At 38.5% G+C, this 20213-nt stretch overlaps 1 protein-coding gene across 1 annotated transcript; it reads right to left on the reverse strand.

Annotated features, from left to right (window-relative positions):
* Positions 1 to 11614: 11614 nt before the first annotated feature.
* LOC139965031 (uncharacterized) lies at positions 11615 to 19027 on the reverse strand. Its single transcript, XM_071967193.1, has 6 exons — positions 18710 to 19027; positions 16110 to 16244; positions 15503 to 15656; positions 15031 to 15168; positions 13496 to 14210; positions 11615 to 13055 (listed from the first exon to the last, which is right to left on the reverse strand). The coding sequence occupies exons 1-6, from the start codon at positions 18999 to 19001 to the stop codon at positions 12366 to 12368; spliced, it is 2124 nt and encodes a 707-aa protein (XP_071823294.1). The 5' UTR covers positions 19002 to 19027; the 3' UTR covers positions 11615 to 12365.
* Positions 19028 to 20213: the final 1186 nt, after the last annotated feature.

Below are 20213 nucleotides of genomic sequence, written 5' to 3' on the forward strand. Positions count from 1 at the left end.
GTCCAGGGGGTTCGGACCCCCCAGCTCTTGGCCAAACAAAAAAAAAAGAGAGAAAAAAAGAGAGAAAAAAAAAGAAAGAGAAAAAATAATTAATTTAAACGCCAATTTTAAACATGTAGGACGTCAGAAAAGCGGTTATCCTCACAAGTCATCCAGGTGTGTCTTTTCCGTCAAATGAACTATAGTGTGCACGCGTGCTACACGTGCCAAAAATGCCGAACGATCTCAATTTTCAGACCGAAAAGTTTCAAAATTGAGGTGGTGTTCGAATTTTTTTCGGCGGTGAGGTTACAGAGCGGTAGGCTGCTAGGATGCGCTAACGAATTTTTCATGAGCAAACCCCTCACCCTTCCAGAATCCTGGATCCGGCCCTGCATCAAACAGTGGTGACGGAACGGGAGGGGATTGGGGGCTAAAGGCATTATGATTTTTGTATCATCTCAACTCATCTGATATGTAATACCATATTTCATAGATTGTTTTTTTCTCATCAATTGAGAAATTGCAGACATGAGATCCATATTTTCAGGCTAGGTACATGCTGCTTAGAATACTCGGGAAGTGCCGTTTCCGGCCATCTGGGGGGGTTTGTAAAGCCAAAAATTTTCTTGTACGCTCCACGCCAACCGATGATGGCGCTCCGCTTAGATAGTCTTACATTCAGGCGCGGCTGGACCAGTCAGACCCCCCCTGTCACAAATCCTGCATCCGCCCCTGATATGTCATTGAATATTCCACAAAACAACTTTTTTATGCCCACGAAACTGTCGAAACACTACTGGTACAGATATAAAATATTGGGAATTCTGAAATTCCTGCAAACATGTGGCTGTGCCTGTTCGATACTCACTACTGTATCGCCTTAAAAAATGATGAGTGGAAATAGTTTCTCCAGGACCGTATCGTATCGTGGGTATCGAGTGCGTCTGATATACGAACGTACGTAGTACGTACGTACGTCTATGATGATATGCACTGTACTGTACTGATAAAAACATTCCGGTATAAGAGTGAATTTCCACTCCATTGGAGTAAATCTTAACTCCTAATAGAGTTATATTCACTCATATTAGGAGTGAGGGTTAACTCCAATAGAGTTAAATTTCACTCTTAATTTGAAGTGCGCCGAGTGATCACTCCAATGGAATGAAATCCACTCATTTGATTTTAGAGTGTTGCTAGATATATGAAGAAGAAATTTACATACCAATACATGTTATCGGTCATCGATTGGCACAAAAACCCAGATTCTGATGACAGCTGCCTCAAGAAACCCAATAAATGGCCTAATTAGCACCGAGCCACCAATGTGGACCATTACCGAAACATCGATGCGTGTTAGTCTTCCATCCCCTTCCTCTAATGCTATTTAAGTCCACATGTGGGCATATCCTGCAAACCTACCGGTAGCCCACAGGGGTTTGAGTTGGGAGAAAGGCCTTGACAGCTTGAAACTACAAATGATGCCAACTTCCCTCAAGTTAAAAGTCTGGCTGAGTTGGCAAGGCCAGTCAGCATGAAAGAGAAAAAACTTTTTTTGCATTTCTGTCACCAAAGTTGCACATCTTTTTGGTTGCTATTTTGCCTCACAGGTGCCATCTCCTGCGATCTGGGGGGTGCTGAAATCTCAAATTTTCTCTGTGCGCTCCGCGCCAACCAAGGTGGCGCTCCGCTTAGATAGTAACCTCCGGCACCCCCACAAGAAAGAACAGCCCCCCATGGCCCCCCCACTCAAAAAGTCCTAGCTACGCCACTGTGCGTGTAATTTTTTGTAAAATAAATTTGCAAAAAGAGTACACCATCATTCTGATAAAGTGAAGGTGAGAGGGGCACTCTGACTGCATCAATAGTCTCCATCTGGAAGGGGGCATCCAAGATGAAATGGCCTGGAGTAGCCTGGTAAAAAGTAGTTTGCATCACCACCTACTCCCCAAAGACGTAAATCCCAGCTCATTGCTCGAAATTGCAAATATATGCCCGGCAAACCATGAATACATGATTTATTGGAAATAAATTTTACTCCAAACTTTCACGAAAAGTAGCACCAGATTGCACCGAGGACCTCCATATTTTGTGAAATTTTTCAAAGGGGAGGGGGAACCCACTCCCCTTAGACCCCTCCCTCAGGACGACGATTAGGCATTTCCCATCTGGGCCCCCCCTTCGGCGAAATCCTGGATCCGCCACTGTTATTGGTTAAAATATCTCCAGCTCTTTAATGTTTTACATATCAAATCAGTACCTAGACATGACGATAGTTTAGGAGATTCAGTTTTGACAGTTAAGGGTTATCCGGTTATGTCTTTACTGGTAGACCAGCTAAAGTGTTTCTTGAAAACCTGAAATTTGCTTACCCTCCCCCCCCCCCCCAACACACACTCCTCCCGGCCTCGTTGGATTGTTTTTTTTTTCTGAATGACAGCAGCAAAATTTCATGGCCATACTGTAATAGTCTATTATTCTGATGTATTTACACAGTTTACAATATTTTAGCTCAAATGTTACGTCATGCTATATATACGCACATGTATACATATCCAATATGTGTCACTCGTTTCCCCTTCATGGACTACATTGAAGTATAGTTTTCCCAAATATCTGTCACTAAAATTTCATGTAGACAAGGACAGTTGCAGATTTCAACAGAAAGTGCATTGTTATGTTTGAAATTTGAAGATAAACAATACTTTCATGATCGTAAAGGTTTATATGTCACAGCACGTGGGTATAAAGGAGCCACAAGGCTCCGGTGCAGTAATAGAGAAATGGTCCCTCAAAGGAGAGTCCATAACAAATATTGTCCACCCAAACCCAACAACGATTTGGGCTTGAGTGAGCAATGTTTGATATTCGGTACTTTTTTTACGCCAGGATATATAGCAATCTCAGACCCTAAAATAGTACGTGGGATCCGTTGCTTGCTATAACTGCACGTTTGATATAAATACTATCCGCTATGTCAGCGGAAGAGTGGTTGTCTTGCGGTCGTGTCACCGACCCCCACCCTCCGCCTCGGGACCGGGCCCCGGGCGACTGCACCGACGGCACCCGCCTAATTACGCTACTGCGTCACAGTGAAGTAAGTTCGTGAAATAAGATTAACGAGACAAATCACGGATCCCTATATGTATACGTACATATTGCATGAACCTCTCATCTGGTAAGAATATATATTTCTTTAAAATTGAAAATTCTTCATACCTCAATTATCCTTAATGATCTGCCGTGACGAGAAATACCCAGAGGAAATGACATTTAAATCAACCTCTCAGCAGTTTCTTTTAACGGTGTCTTCTCCCTGGAGTTTTTAGACTCAAGTTATAAATGAAGAACTGCAAACATTTGCAAAAGATGTGAAAAGTGCACTCACAGGAAAGAGAGAGTTGTGCCATTCATTTCCGAGTTTTATCAGATCTCAATCTCTGGTGAAAAAGAAAAGAAATGTGGACTTAATTCCTACATTCATTACTATTCGACAGGCATAACTAAGAGGCACGCTCGCATACCCAATCAAATAATAGCTTGGATTATGTTAGCACCCGGGGAGAAACACTTTTTTCTTTTACAATTAACACAAGAAAGGTAATAATGTTTTTGACGTAAAGACATACACCTGTTCCTATGTGTACTGTCACGATGAGCACTTTCTAATGATAACATTGTTATAAGCACATTGTTGGGAACATTTGTTAAAAGCACGTTGTTGTCAGGAATACATGGTAAGTACATATTAAGTAGCACATAAATTTTATATGGGTATGCGTATAATTATACTTAGCACATTGATGAGTGTGTAATATAAAGAACACAATGCTATATGTGGGCACATTGTTAAATGAGCACATTGTTATTGGTCCATCATTGAGTGTAATGTGAGTACATTGTCCGGATTACATTAACACTACGCACACATTGTGATATGAGCGCATTGATATGGGACATGTCATATACGCGTATTGTTATGTGGTATGGCAACATTGTTATACTGCGCACACATTGTGATATGAGCACATTGATATGGGACATGTCATATACGCGTATTTCTATATGGTATGACAACTTGTTATACTGCGCACACATTGTGATATGAGCACATTGTTATGGAACATGTCATATACGCGTATTTCTATATGGTATGACAACATTGTTATACTGCACACACATTTTGATATGAGCACATTGATATGTGACATGTCATATACGCGTATTATTATATGGTATGACCACATTGTTATACTGCGCACACATTGTGATATGAGCACATTGTTATGGAACATGTCATATACGCGTATTTCTATATGGTATATGACAACATTGCTATACTGCGCACACATTGTGATATGAACACAAGTAGCCAATTGTTATGGGTATATACCTTCTAAGTATTTTGATATGAGGGTATTTGTTAAGAAATAATTGTTATAGGCTATGAACAAACTGTCATGGGTGCATTGTTTTATGAGCGCATTGCAGTAACCATAGTAACATTATCACATCGAAATTGTCATAAGAAAATGGATATGTGTGAAATCATTGTCCTGTAGACACAATGTTATATGATATTGCTAATGTTGATATCGTGATATGGGCACATTATTATGTGTATGCATTCTCAACACATTGCTATGGACATATTCTCATAAGAACATTGCAAAGTCCACGTAATTTTAAGTACATTGTCATGACCTTATTGTAACATGAGCACATAATTGTCATGAGTACATAGATGTATATGAACATAGTTATAATGGGGCACATTGTTACGAGAAGACTGTCGGAAGTCAATTGTTATATGAACACATTGCCCTATATATAGGGGCATTTTTATGGTATATAAAGACCACACTAATATTAATGAATAGATTGTGACATGAGCATATATATATTGAAGCACAATGTTATCGGTACACCGTACGTACCTATGAACATATTATTATGAACACAATGCGGTGATCACATTTTCTCTGAATATCTAAACATTGCCAGAAAAACATTGTAATATGCACACATTGTCACGAATACATTGCTATAAGCACATCGTCGTTAGCACATGCATTCGTGTTATACATAGCACATTATCACACGCACATTGTATAACGGACAAGTTGTCTCTTTAATGAACTTCAGTGGCGGAGATTTCTTGTCAGAAGTGGGGGGGTTGCAGGCCATTGATGAAATAAAAAGTCATAACTGCTGGCTCACTATCTAAGTGGAGCGCCACCATAAGTTGGCGCGAAGTGCACAAGAATTTTTTGGCAAATATTGCCTCCCAGATTGCAGTAAATGGCACTGCCCAGGCCTTGAGAAGCTGCATTTAACCAGGGGCGTATGCAGGATTTACTTACCCGGGGGCGCGTATTACTATCTAAGCGGAGCGCCACCATTGGTTGGCGCGAAGCGTACAAGCAAATTTCTGGTTTTGGTACCCCCAAATTACCGGAAATGGCTTCTCGGGCTTGAAACTGACCAACCATATATATGTACACTTTGCCTGAGAACCAAGTTTTTTCCAAATACTTTTTTTCTTATCTATAACCTTTTTGAAGATTGTCACCAGTCACACATCATGTTCGACTTCATCACATATCCTGTGGATCATTGCTTTTGTAGGTGATTCTTCATCGCGGCCCACAATATACGTTAGCCCCACTGTTCAGAATTTGAAAATTCACAATTCTCGTGAATAAATTCACTTCAAAACATACCCATAATGTTGCACAAAATATCATCTATGGACAACCGATATAGAAAAACCTCCTTCAAACCCAAACAGACGGGTCAAAATTGCACGAGTATGATGAAGTATGAAGAAGAATGTTGGTTAGGGAATTTTCGAAAATTCAGACGGCTACTAAAAATTTCGTTGAGGAAATAAAAATATACCAGATATTTCCGAAACCGAACACTACACACATCGACAGTTTTGAGAATGGGCGCAGATCAGTCTTGGATAATGGTGGGGACGCGTGTCTGTTCTATGACACTATCTAAGCGGAGCGCGACCATGGGTTCGCGCGTAGCGTACGATTTTTTTGGGCAAATATACCTCCCAGATCGCCGGAAATAACACTTCCCAGACCTAATGATGCTCCTAAACCTCCTTAAGTTTTAGATCTCATGGCTTAGAAATTTAGTTTGGAGAAATACATGGGCGTCTGCAGAAAGAAAATCAGGGGACAAATAATCCAAGTAGACTTTTGTATATACGCCCATGGTTTGGAGGCTGTTTATCGTGGAACGCCATTTTTATGCTCACTGATATGATGTGATATCTGCTGTTTGCTTTACAAATTCGAATAATTTTGTCACTGTTCCTCTTTCTCTTCCCGTTTTCTTGCCGTATTTTCTACTCCATCCTTTTCTCTCTTTCTTCTTTTTCTTTTCCTTCACCTCGTTGAAGTTGGCAAGTGTATACAGTTCCAAAGCTATTCAACAGCAACAAAACGCTATTTTGTGTATGTCTGTTGTGGGGTGAAGTTAGTGCTATGAGCTACAAGTTCCAATGCGCGAGGTGGGGAAAGGGGCTAGAAAAAATGTGTGGGTCAATTCTAACTCGGTTTTCGGTCGTTAATTGTTGATGTGGCCTACCAGGTGAAAGGTTGAAATGACTTTAACAATTTCAAATTTAATAATTTGATTTATTATGCCATTTGGAGGACATAACATAGGCTATAACAGAACATTACTGGCAAAAACTAGGGGGGGTTGATTGTGTGGGCCAACCCCCCCTCTTCAAAAAGTGGGGGGGTTAAAACCCCCCCAACCCCCCCTGTTTCTCCGCCACTGATGAACTTCGATGCATGGATGCGACCTAATTAGTCCTTTCTATTCAAGGCAATTAAATTGACATCGATAAATCAGTTTGTATTTAAATCAAGACATCATCATCTTGGAAGGATATCTAGATTGTATAGTAGAACAATGTAGTGTATGAACTCGATTTAAGTTTATGATATATATACCGTCATTGCTACACTTCAATAACATAGTCATAAACTGTCCACGCGATGAGGTGTTTTACGTCACTCGTGTCATAGTAATCAATGGTAGGCTCCAGTTTCTATTTTATCTGTTAAAGAGATACAACTCTGTTACCTTCATAATAAATGTGATTTAAGAATGTATTTTGATCGTATATGTGCACAGGAGTTAGTTCATACATTTGTTAATATTTAAAGGAAAATAGAAGTGGAAAATATAGAGAAAGAGTTGTCGCCTGTGTTTTATATGCATATTATTGTTTCAACACAATGTATCGATCATGCATGGTAACGTATGCACCGTGAAGAAATTTACCACGCTTCGCGCGCGTGCATTTCTTACTTTTTAGGATTTTTTTCTATACCACTGTTTCTGTAGTATATTATACCATTACTTGCACAAACAACCACCTCCCCCCCCCCCGTTTTTTTCGCTATTATTTAGTATGATAAAATGTATACTAAAAAAAATCAACTTCCTACGATTGATACAACAGATATATTTACCTGAAGAACTGTGACAGTCTGACAAGAAAACCACCAAAAAGTCGATAAATACTGGAAGAAAATAAGACGAACAGAATAAAATATCTACCGCCGGGTGTTTACAATATTAGTGTCAAGTTCACTCCGTTAATTAGACAATAATAAACACTGTAAATAATTGTTGTCCAAAAAAAGTGGAAAAGAATTCGATAATATTTGTAGATAGTCAAAACGGTGATAGTTGATTGACAGAGAAATTATTGAAGATGTTACTTTAATAATCATATGAGAAACGAAATGACTTCAATCGATTCATAACAATTTCATTTTCAATCTGTTATTAGTTATTTTTGTTATTGTGGAGTTTAAATATTCGTCAGGAATAAAGCTACTGTAAATTAAGCTCCCATCTGGCTAAATAAAGACAAACATCGGAACAGCCTATACATTGATACTACACACTGCCACCTTATATATCTATACAGCGGCACGTAACCCTTTTTTTTTGACAATTAACTTCGACGTTTGTAATTGCTCACTTCTACCACAGAGCACGAGGTCGATACGGAGTTCCTTTTAGAGTAGACGTGTAATATGAGTACATCATCATGAGTGCATGCGTGTAGAAGTACAATTCCTTGTGGTGTGAGAACGTGTACGCGTACTATGAGCTGTAAACGTGGAGCACGAGTACTGTCATCTTGCACTTGTATATGATAGCATATTCCAAAAATGCCCCGAATACCAGTGCAAGTACAAACTATGAGTGCGAATACAAAGCATGAAGGCGGGTACAAACCATGAATGCCAGTACAAACCATAAGTGTAAGTACCAACCATGAGTGCGAGTACAGACCATGAATGCGAGTACAAGTGTGTCAGTACAAACCATGAGTACGAGTACAAACTCTGAATACGAGTACAAACCGTGAGTGTGAGTACAAACCATGAGCGTGAGTCCAAACCATGAAATCAATGGTACGATTAAAAATCACGAATACGAGTACAAAACATGAGTGCTAGTGTAAGCCATGAGTACGAGTACAAACCATGAATGCCAGGACAAACCATAAGTGTTAGTACCAACCATGAGTGCGAGTACAAACCATGAATGCGAGTACAAGTGTGTGAGTACAAATCATGAGTACGGGTACAAACTCTGAATACGAGTACAAACCGTGAGTGCGAGTACAAACCATGAGCGTGAGTACAAACCATGAAACAACGAGTACGAGTACAATCCATGAATACGAGTACAAACCATGAGAACGAGTACAAACATGAGTGTGAGTACCAACCATTAGTAAGAGTACAAACCATGAATGCCAGGACAAACCATAAGTGTAAGTACCAACCATGAGTACGAGTACAAACCATGAATGCGAGTACAAGTGTGTGGGTACAAAGCATGAGTACGAGTAAAAACTCTGAATACGAGTACAAACCGTGGGTGCGAGTACAAGCCATGAGCGTGAGTACAAACCATGAAACCATGAGTACGAGTACAAACCAGGAGTACGAGTACAAACCATCAGTGCGAGTACAGGTTAACTATGCTAGAATACAAGTACAATTATGGAGTCACTGCAAGGACGATATGGTGTATTTTAACACACAGAGGTCTACATAGGCACCCTTTCCCATAGTATACATATAAGCTCCCTTGCCTGTAGTATATGCACTTATGAGGGACCAGTTAACTAACTCGTATGGCATATATCAAATTTCACGTATAGAATGAACGGCGAAAATGTAACTTGATAAAATGATTCGTGACGTCACTAGCGCCGAAATTCATAACGATCGGTTAAGCATAACGAGGATACATCCTAAGTGGACGGTGGAGATCCTATTACCAATGGTGGTACGAGTTCATATATATACTTGCGCATTTTCGCAGCGGAGATGATCTTCAAGAAGTGACGTCACAAAGATATTTTTGTGAGCGAAGGGATTACAACATCATATACGATGGATTGTAAGTTTATCGCATTACCATTTATTTGGAACGACAGACATGGATAGAGTTACCGTTATTTGGAGTGGTGGGTGGACCTGAGTCCCGCCACCCTATCCCTCTCTCCCTTCGACACCGCTACACATATAAGAAAATCCTTCCATGCAGGTTAGAAGTGCGCGTGACACTATTCAATATTCATAATTTACCATTTACTGTTGCCAACGATTCTGATGCAACCGACAGTGAATTTTCGCAAGAACGTGCCGTAGATTTGATTTATCCGCTTATACAATAATTTCTTTCTTTTGTAATCAGTGTCACCGAAAATCGTGTCACAAAATGTGAACCTTTATCTGAATGTATTACGGCATTGACTATTACTGCGTTAAGATTGTCACGGGATTCGGAAACAAAGCATCACGGAAGATAAAAGAAGACTTTGTTTCTGTCTTTATTCTCTAAATATTTCTCCACGTAACCAGGTGATACCGGTTCTTTCTATATACACCGCTAAAAGAATATACGAGGTTACCAGCGCAATATCAGATCTTGGCCAGCTTGGAAGAAGTTATGAACAAAAACAAAAACCTAATTTACGTCCAACGTCTTCTCTCGACTTTTCTTTCCCTATTCGCGTTCAATGTTTTACTAAAGGCGACATTTCATGATAAGATTACACTCCACGAGACGCCTGTCGGCCAAATGTTTTGTGTACGACTGCAGCTTTTGCCCTCCGTGATAATAAAATGAAAGTGTTAAATTTCCTTCCCTTGTGTATCCTATAATATATATTTATAGTAGTGAAATTGCAGACGGGCTTTATTCGCGCTGCTTTGGCAAGGCTGACAGAAGTTCATTCCTATGCACTCCTCTCGCTCTCTCTCGCTGGAATAAGTATTTTCATAATTATATAACTGAGAATATCTACGGAACGTCTCGGAATTAAATATTGTCTTATATATATAGAGTAGGTAAATTGTAACGGTGATCTTTATGGCAATACATAGTTGAGGGGGGGGGGGGAGGGGAGGAGGTTGTATGATGGGTGTGCAGAGGATTTAGCGGGGTCACAGTTGCATGTGCGAGTGATGGAGATGAGGTAATTACTTAAAAACGTCGAGATAGTCACGTGTTCCCTGATGTGTATATTTGTAACCATATATACAGTCAACATCTTGTGAGTGCCCCGGAACTATTTTCTAAGTTTTTGTTCAAATTGCAGTGACATCTGATCGAGCGGAGTTCAAATTGCAGTGACATCTTATCGAGTACGGGTGGGGTGAGGTGGGGTGGGGTGGAGGTGGGGTGGGGATGTGGGGAATCTCTCCAAAGATACCAATTCTCGAAGAGAAAATAAACGCCTAGTCTGTATTCCTTGATTTTCGTTACTCAACTTCATACTTCATACAACGAATTTTTACATTCTCTCCGCTCACACTGTCAACTTTAAAAGTTGAATCGGTCAGAATGCCCTTATCAATTAAGTAGATCTCTCCAATACTGAAGTCATTACACTACGTTATATATATATATATATATATATATATATATATATATATATATATATATATATATATATATATATCTTTTTTAAGTTTTTAAAATATAACCCTTCGTATATTCTTCGTAAACTTGAGAATAGGCATACTGAATATATATACAGGACAAACATAAACCACTCGAGGGTTTATGCATATCAGATTCCTATCACAAAGATTGAATAATAGTAAGGACCTCTAAGGTATAGAATGTGATGTAAAGACGTGATGAGTAAATTGATAACGTAAATTTATCAATTTTTCATCTTTGGACAGGAAAATTTAGTCAAGCTATATAGGTATATATACTTTTTTACCATATTCAATACCTTTGTAACATCTTTGGATTAACAGACTTTGAAACTAGATCAAAATTTGACTCTTTCCATGATAACAGCGAGGTTAATATGAAGTACAACTTGTATTTTGTTCTATTCGTCTGCTTTCACCTTGTGACATCAATTTTAACTTCATCATTATAGCCAGTTTGTAATGGGAAGGTTTTTAGTTGCAACATCCAAATACATTGTGGACTTAGACAATGATTGATTATTGGATGTATTGCTGACGTAGGGTGCATGGGGGGGGGGGGTGGGATAGGGGTTGACAGATGAGAAAGGAATTATCAAATTAAGGAGTCAAAACCAGAGTTGTATTAAAAACTTTCAATATATTTAAACATTATGACACTATAAAATAATTTAATATATATATAAATATATGTAAATTAAAAATTGAATAAAGTTTTGAACATAAATATAAAAATAAACTTTAAATTATGAGAGACTCTGGACAACGAATATACGAGTCATATTGACGCTGAAAGCAATCAGCATTTGTTTACAAATGTATATAAATGAAATGATAACATATTAATATAATTCTGTACATTCTCTTCAATTGTCTCTGTCTTGTGCACTAACTTCCTCTTTGAGCTTTCTGTCTCGTCCTCACATAATTCAATCTTTCGACTCACAGCACTATCATTGTCATGCCACTTACCCCTACCCTGGATCCATGCACGCATCCTCCTTAAGTTCAGTCCTTCAAACCCATATACGACTTTCAAAGCATCGCCCCCCCCCTTCCCCTCGCACCAACTCTCCCCTTGACCCTTCTGTTTACCATCACTTCAAATCGCAGTATGACCCTCGCCTCTACCGAAGAAAAGAAAAGCTGGTTTCCATAATTACATCTTGAAATACTTGAGTAATATGTTGTACGTATACATACATTCCTTTAAAAATCAGTTTACAAAGTTAATTTCTTCCCATTTAAGAAAGAGCCATAGATTTTTGTTGTTTTTGTTTTCTTTCTTTTGTGGCTGACGATTTGAGAGCTATATTTATTTCTAACTATACGACGCTAATAAATTGCATTGGCCTCGAAGCTATGTACGGATCAATGACATCGATTTTCCAAGTCCCACATTTGTAACAGTACAGGGAAGTATCTCATTTGACTACTACCAATTCGATCATTCATTAATTTTACTAGCTTATCACTTTCAGCCGTTTCTTCTAAACAGTTTAACGCACTGACGCATTTGTCTGTACCAAGTTTGTCTTCTAAGTAAAATCGAAGGGATTCCAACCTGCCACGTACTGACCCTGTATCATCATCAGATGTAGGCGTCCCAGCATGCATCACGGTTGCAATCTCCATCGTTCTGTTCGGTGACAAAGGAGTGGAAACGACTGTTTGTTGACAACTAACCGAGAATCCATATTCGATGCTTTCCTGTTTCACGGCGCTCTCTTCATTAGTACAACCATTTTGAATAGCTGTCGTGTGAACCCTTGATAAGTTATCAGGAGATATAATATTCTTCTCTATTGAAGTAAAATGTTGCTTAGAAACATATTTCTCGATTATGTTGTCGTTTTTGATGACTTGCTTAACGTTTTCATCTAAAAGTTGTTGAAGATCGCATTTATTCTTTTTGGAGCCTTCTGGCACGCCATTATGCCTGTGAAAGACGTACGTCTTTCCACACTGAACTTCTTGTATATTCTTCTCATCACACGGTTTAACCAACCTATCTTCAACATTAACCTTGTCCCGAATCTTCATCTTCCGGGTCTTATCGATCTGTAAAATATGACGAGAATACGGAAAAGGAATACTCTGATTTGATGAGAAAAAAATTCCTTCATCATTAAGAAATATATATCATATATTTCGTTATATGAAGAAAACGCAATAAGTTCAGCGGAAGTATATTATATCAGACGCCTAATGTTACATGACTGTCTTAAAAAAAAACTGTCATGCGACTTGAATTTTTCTGTGTTGAAATATTTATTTGCTTACGGCAAAGACTAAGAATCAATTGCGGATTCGTTCCTTTTCGCAATAACCAAACAATCTCAATTTCTGTGCGAATTGTCTGTCAGTAAGCATCAATTTCTTTGTTCTAAATTATAGTCTAACCTACTTCCCCGGTTGTAAACAGAATCTTTCAATCTGACGTTCCCCGTAGTCAGGAAAATTTAAAACAAATTCTAAAAGCTGACAACATCCGTTCTCACCTTATGATTCTGTGTCGTCTCGATGACGTCAGAGTCCTTTGACGATCGACTTGGAGCAAGTCTAATCATTTTGTTGCGGTGACAAACTAAATGTTCATTTCTTTTGATATTGCTTCCCCCATGCTGATCAACAACATTGACAGTCCGTTTCTTTGTAGGTCTGTCCCTGCAGTCAGAACTGTCCCGAGGGTTGGAAAACTTCAAAATGTGTTTATTTTCCTTCTGTGTATCGTCCTCAGATGTATTTCTGCGCACCGAGGCGAACGAAGAAGTCTTTTTCATGCAGCGTGGTTTCACATTCGCAGTAGTGTCTTCGTTGTTATGTTTAACGGCTGTTGATTCTTGCCTTACTACACATGATGAACTCTCGCTGGATAATGACGTGTGCTTTTGTTCAATGGGACGTATCGAATACGATTCTGACTTCATCTTGGTAGATTTCTGTGCCATATTTTTACTTTCAACCTTGTTGCATTCACTTGATATCCCTCCCAATCGCTTTCTCATTCCCTTTTCATTGCGAATCTCATTTGTCATTTTATTTGTAGATTTCTCTCCAGGAAGTGACGTCATGCTTTCAGTCTTTCGATTTGTGTAATTTAGGACATAGGTCCTCATCTTTGGGACTTGAAGGACCTGCCAGGCTGTGGGACGCTTGTCTGGCTTCACTCGGAGCAGTATGCACACCAGATCACTGACCAGTAAACTGTAATCACTGAAATATCAATAAATTAATATTATTAAAATTAGAGTTGGTACCACATGTTTGCTATAAATAAATTTAAAAAAAAAATATATATATAAAGGAAAACTACGTCTCCCATACCTTTTCCACTCCTTCCCTCCCTCAATTTTCGAGACAATGTAGTAGATAAAACTAAACAATTAGAGGTCTCTTTGAGTATAACTATTGCGAGGGTGACAGTAAAATCCTTCATGAAGACAGAATATTGGAACCCACTGTTTGAGTTTTCAGCGTATTGAGAAGGGGTACAATGGTTTTGATCTTAAATAATCACCAGAAATCATTATATACCGTAACCTTTTAAACTTAATAGTTGTCTTTTATCTCGATTTGAGATTTGTGTGCATGTATTTTGTGTGTGCATGTGGTGTGTGTATATGGGGATGCATTTGGTCTGTTTGTGTGCTAGTGTATGAGGGAGGGCGAGAAAAGAGGTGGCGTTCGTTGTTCTTGGTTATTCCATCGGAACCCGAAAAATGACATTCATATACTTGCATGAATATTATAGTTTGGTATTCCATTTACATCCCTTTCAAGAAAAGAACAATATCAGCAATTTATATTATTAAAGATGTCAATTGTTGGTTCATATATACTGACTCTGCTTACATTCTACATACTAGCTATTTCAAGCCTGAACAATCAAAGTATATTTGAGGGCAAAGAAACCTGTCGAACTACACCATCAACATACTTGTTTTGATCTGTATTTTATCAACAAGCTGATGTCCCTCTCATGATATTTACATCTTTGCAATAATCTGGGTTACGATGTCAAACAAACACCTACCTCGTAACAGGAGGATAAACTCCTCTGAGAATATTCACAACCAGACCAGAAAAGTCCTTAGCTTGAAAAGGATGTTTTAAGGTCACTAGTTCATAAAGAATACAGCCCAAGGCCCACATGTCACTCTTCTGGTTGTATCTGGACATATTTGGACCAGATTTAAGGAATTTTGGATAAACAACTAACTTATGTCTAATTAAAGTAGCATTACTGTTTGTGTTTACAATGTGAACATGTGTTTGTTTTTTCTTTTCTTATATATAACAGTAGCCACTATAGTAATCACAAACAAACAGACTTGTAGTGGATCTTTACTTGTACTCGTATTCCGATACAGTAGTCATGGTTTGTATATATATATATATATATATATATATATATATATATATAAAGTATACAAAAATACCAAAATGAACCCGACAAGGTGCTAGAAGGTAGCAAAATGAGTGAAATGAGTGTATGAAAAGGATACGATCGTCTTTGGCATATTTCTGGAGATAGATAATACGGAGTCCCTATAGCTGTACGCGCGTGATCCAATGTGTTGGTCAACATTTTGGCGATTCCAAAATCGCCAATTTTTAACAGTCGAGATGACGTCAGGAAAATATTCGCTGGTTTTAAATCTTGTCGTTAGAGATGAGAGAGACAGAAAAGAAAAGAGGTAGTTAGGTAATCATTAGACAAAATGTTAAATTGAATATACAATTAATATATATAAATATTTATGATTTATGTAAATTTAACATAATTGTCAAAGGCCTATACACTATACTACACATGACAGCTTAACAAGATTGTATATAGCAAACGTCGGACTCCTTTAATGATAAAGGTTCAACATTAAACAAATATTACTGCAGTGTTGTCTTTCACAATCATGACACGTGATAACTTGATCCCTGAGTTTTGGCTGTACATCGCAAGCGCACATTTTTGACCCATAGTCGTAATCTGAGGGCACTATAGGTTAACGTGTGGAAAGGAAGCCAGATCGGTTGCATTCTCGTTATGAATATATATGTATAGTTATGGTAAAATATTGAGGAAATAAGTCCGAAAAAGCCTTAAAAACTTACCACGGTGTAATATCTTCTGGTCGTGAATATAACTCAATGCAAAACCAATCTGTACAATCCAGTCTAGTGCCTGGTCTTCCGGGAAACCTACTCCGGCGTTTAGTCGACGGTGGTTTATACGCTGAGCGAGATCACCTTATAAAATAGCGTAGAAAACGTGACTTAACATATCTGGGTCATATTTCTTTGAATATTAAATTAGTTATTTAAAGGTAGCTAATGTTCGGTAATATTTACATTTAAAAATAATGCAATTTATTATATCGACCCACATGTTAGGTTTCATTTTAAAAAATGAAGAAAAGTTTTAATAGTTTCCAGCGGTTTTTTACCCAGTGAGGGGTATCTTTTACACCGTTACAAAATGTAGTCGGCCTTACAGACCACCTTGGGCGTTCCACAGGGTGGAGGGGGAGTGGGGAGGCGCAAGGGGGAATGGACACGTGCAGCCTGAAAATCAAATTAATAGAAAAAGAACAAACAAATGTACCCTTTACTTAAAACTCGGGTTAACCGATTGTGACGGTTACCGGTTACAATTTTTTTTATTGTAAACCGGTTAACAGGTTCATTCTTTGGACTGCTAACCGGTCGCTACTTTTTTTTCTGCGGAATTCCTTGGAGACCACGTTGGATTCATAATTCAGTTTGTAATACAGTGACGGAAATATGATGTGGCATGCTAATCGATCGATCGATCGGTATATAAATCTTTGTCAAATAAGTATAGTTCCCTCTATATTCCTTAAACTTCGCATTTTCGTCTTATTGTGAGTTGGCCTACATATATACTGAACTCAATGAGTGAAATGATATCTAGGGCAAATATCACTTCCAGCTTTCCATATACCTACATACAACGCATGTGTAGGGTATATGCATTGTTCGACGATTAACGCCATTGGCTTTGGTAAATAAACCTTGTTTGTAACTCCACGATAAAACGTATACCGTTTTTCCTCTACTGATATAAGCACTATAATGTCATTTTTTACCCTGAAAGGCAATATTTATAAAGTATGCCCTTCTTAAGTGTGAAGTGGATCTAAATTCGTTGAGTAAACATGACATTAGGTACCTTTAAGTAATAGCCAACCGACGGCTTTTCATTAGGGAAATCTTAAATTGATTAAAATTTTGAACCTCCCAGCTTTTCTTCCAATTACCAAATGGCACTGGATTTGCTAAGCACATATATGCAATGACCTATTGTCAATTAGCAAGTTTACTTTACTAACCACTCTGAATGTTGAGAAAAAAAGTTACCCGAATTTTCTTCAGGAGCCAGCTTCTGCACTGTTCTAAATAATGTTCCATGTTTAAAGTTGCTACCTCTGCATAGTGTTTTACCTGTCTTATCTTAGAAAGAACATTGATCTATATTGCGGTAAATTCTTGAATTTTTAATATTTGAGACACTTATGGCGATATGACCATTCTCTTAGTAACAGTTTGTTTCATTAGATGTTTTTATTTTTAGATATTCGACCTACTCTAGTTCTCTAAAGATACGATCCAAATGAGTTGCGGGCAGTATTTCGTTTCTCATAACCAGAGCCATCTCATTACGTGTGTTCAGATTCTCGCTAATAAATGTGTAGATGGCGCTATTTGACATTGAGGCTAATAAACTTAGCGATTACGCCAATCACAAGCGAAGCGTTTGGTTGTATTTTTGTTAACATTTCATGTCAAGTCGTAAGTTCAGTACATGCTGCCACCAAACTTTAGCTTCATTAAAATGGCCAAGATATGCTTAAAAGTATTTTATATCAGCCATGAACTTAAAAAATTCCTCCCAGATATTAAGGAGTATTCATCTCAGACAAATCATTTCCTCACTAAAGACAATGTTTACGGTGGCAGTAATGCTTCTTGAAGTTTGATCATAAAGTGACCATTATTTTACTTCTTACCATATTTGGAGGACACCCTTTTGACCTTAAATAGCTGTATTAAATACAATTAGCTAAACTTGTCGACCATGCATATCCGCAGGGAGCGACCCCCTCGCCCCCCCCCCGCCCCACATGGAAAATCAAAGTAGTAGAAAGGAAGCCAATTAAAAAAACCGGGGAAGTCCCTCAGACTCCAGACAGCGATGGGATTTCGAAGATTCATGGGATTAGTTTTTTTTTGTATTACAAAACGGTTAACCGTTTGATTCTTTGGACGGTTTACGGTGAATCCAGAAAGAAGATGGATACAAGTATGGATTGGTGGGGAGGAAAGATGGATGAATGGATGGATGAAGGAGGGAAGGGAGATGGATGGATGGATCGGCAAAGGAAGAAAGATTAACGAATGAATGGATGGAAGAGGGAGCAAGATGGATGATTGTATGGGTAGGGAAAGATGGATGAGGGAGATAGGGGTGATGGAAGAAAGATGGACGAATGAAAGAATTGAAGGGGAGAGGAAGATGGATGAATGTATGGATGGGGAGGAGGAAAGATGGATTGATGGAGGGGGGAAAAGATGGATGATTGGATTGATTGGTGAGAAAAGAACGATGGATGGGAAAGAAAATTGGATGTGGGGTGGGGGGAGTTGAATTATACAAAAATACATTAAGTGAGTATCAAATTTGCTATACTAACCTTGATCTGCATATTCCATTACTATGTGTAACAGTCCCTTTGATACGAAAGCTTCTCGATATCGGATCACGTTTTTATGTTTCAGACGAGACAGAATTGCGACTTCATTCTCTGCTTGTGCTCTCTCCTCACTGGTCAATCCTGTTAAAGTTATTTCTTTGATGACATAGGAACGACGACTATGGCATGAAGAAACAAGCCAAGCTTTTCCAAAAGTTCCAGTACCAATCAGTTTGACTTTCGCGTATTTGTTGTTAAATTTCCCCTCCATTTTGTAACTGACGGCTCTCATGTATATATATGATTCGTAATACTTTCTCTGCACATACACATATACGAAGGAGTAGCTAGTGATGTAGCTCATAGTATCCTTTTGTTATGCTAATTTATTGTTATGTTAATTTCTCGCAGTGGTGCTTTGTCGTGAAATTCTTCGGGTAGATTAAATAGTAAACAGTTTCCATTGCGAAAGGTTGTCATGCGCACGCTCAGATTAGTTTTTCAATTTCTGGGCTGAGCCGCAACCGTTAATTTGAAGCTATAAACTTGAAGTTGAATTTTCAATAATATGGTGTTATGTAATAGAAAAGTCACCCAAACTATAGAAGTACAGCGAACCAGCATTACGTTCGCTATCGCGGCCTTCGCTACTGTTGTGAACTTGGACTTTGAGTGCCCTCACTTCCTTGAATTGTTAACATACACTAGTATAGCTTCAAACTTCTGGCAGAAAACAATACGAACGCCTTGATAAAGGCTACTCTCAACGCCACTTCCTTTACATCGAGACTGTAGCCATATGACAATCCATTGTTACGTCAGTGAGTGTCACGAGTTCCTTTGGAAGGGAGCCGATACTGCACATGATCGATTATTTTTAAGGATGGAGAGTTATCTACAGCGTGGTGGGCATCTGAACTAATCAGACAGAACAGACACACACATGAACGTGGCCAAAAGGTCGAGATTGCCCATGAGCTGCCTTTTCAAGGGTAAATACTGTGTGAGATGTATATGAACAGCTCCCTAATGAAGAAAATCAATTCTACTCTACAAAAGTGAAGTTTTAACTCAATGCCATCCTATTTGAACACCAACCATAACAGCCTGCACCACAAGTAATGTACTACATGAAAAAAAAGGAATCAAGTTCTTGGCAACTTCATCATCATTTTAAAATTTGCCGAAAAAGTTGCACTTTGACATTTTCCATGTTAATTTCAGGGCATGTATATGTACCATGCATGCTATCAATTTGACTTAGTAAGCTAGGGGGCATTTTGGCATCTTGCGTTTTGATCCCCGTGTATGCCGAACGACAAGGTTCATAATCAATGAAAAAAGCAGATTTTCATGTAACCCTATCCTCGATCATATTGTCTTAAAAGTTATAATTGTCTGTTTAATATATACGGGTTGTTATAGGCATCCAGAGCCGCATTATGACGCACTCTAGCGTTACGCAAACTCTCAACCAATCAAATACTAGAATGGCATTGTGACA

This window comes from Apostichopus japonicus, chromosome 23 (assembly GCF_037975245.1).
Source record: "Apostichopus japonicus isolate 1M-3 chromosome 23, ASM3797524v1, whole genome shotgun sequence".
NCBI lineage: Eukaryota > Metazoa > Echinodermata > Holothuroidea > Aspidochirotida > Stichopodidae > Apostichopus > Apostichopus japonicus.

Bases quoted from the DNA above. Each gene is read 5' to 3' on its own strand.
- LOC139965031 (XM_071967193.1), bottom strand. From the start codon at position 19,001: ATGAGAGCCGTCAGTTACAAAATGGAGGGGAAATTTAACAACAAATAC. The intron at 15,169-15,502 runs GTATCCTTTTCA...AAATATGTCCAG, and splicing joins GAAATATGCCAAAGACGATC to ATACAACCAGAAGAGTGACA. The intron at 13,056-13,495 runs GTGAGAACGGAT...CATATTTTACAG, and splicing joins AGACGACACAGAATCATAAG to ATCGATAAGACCCGGAAGAT.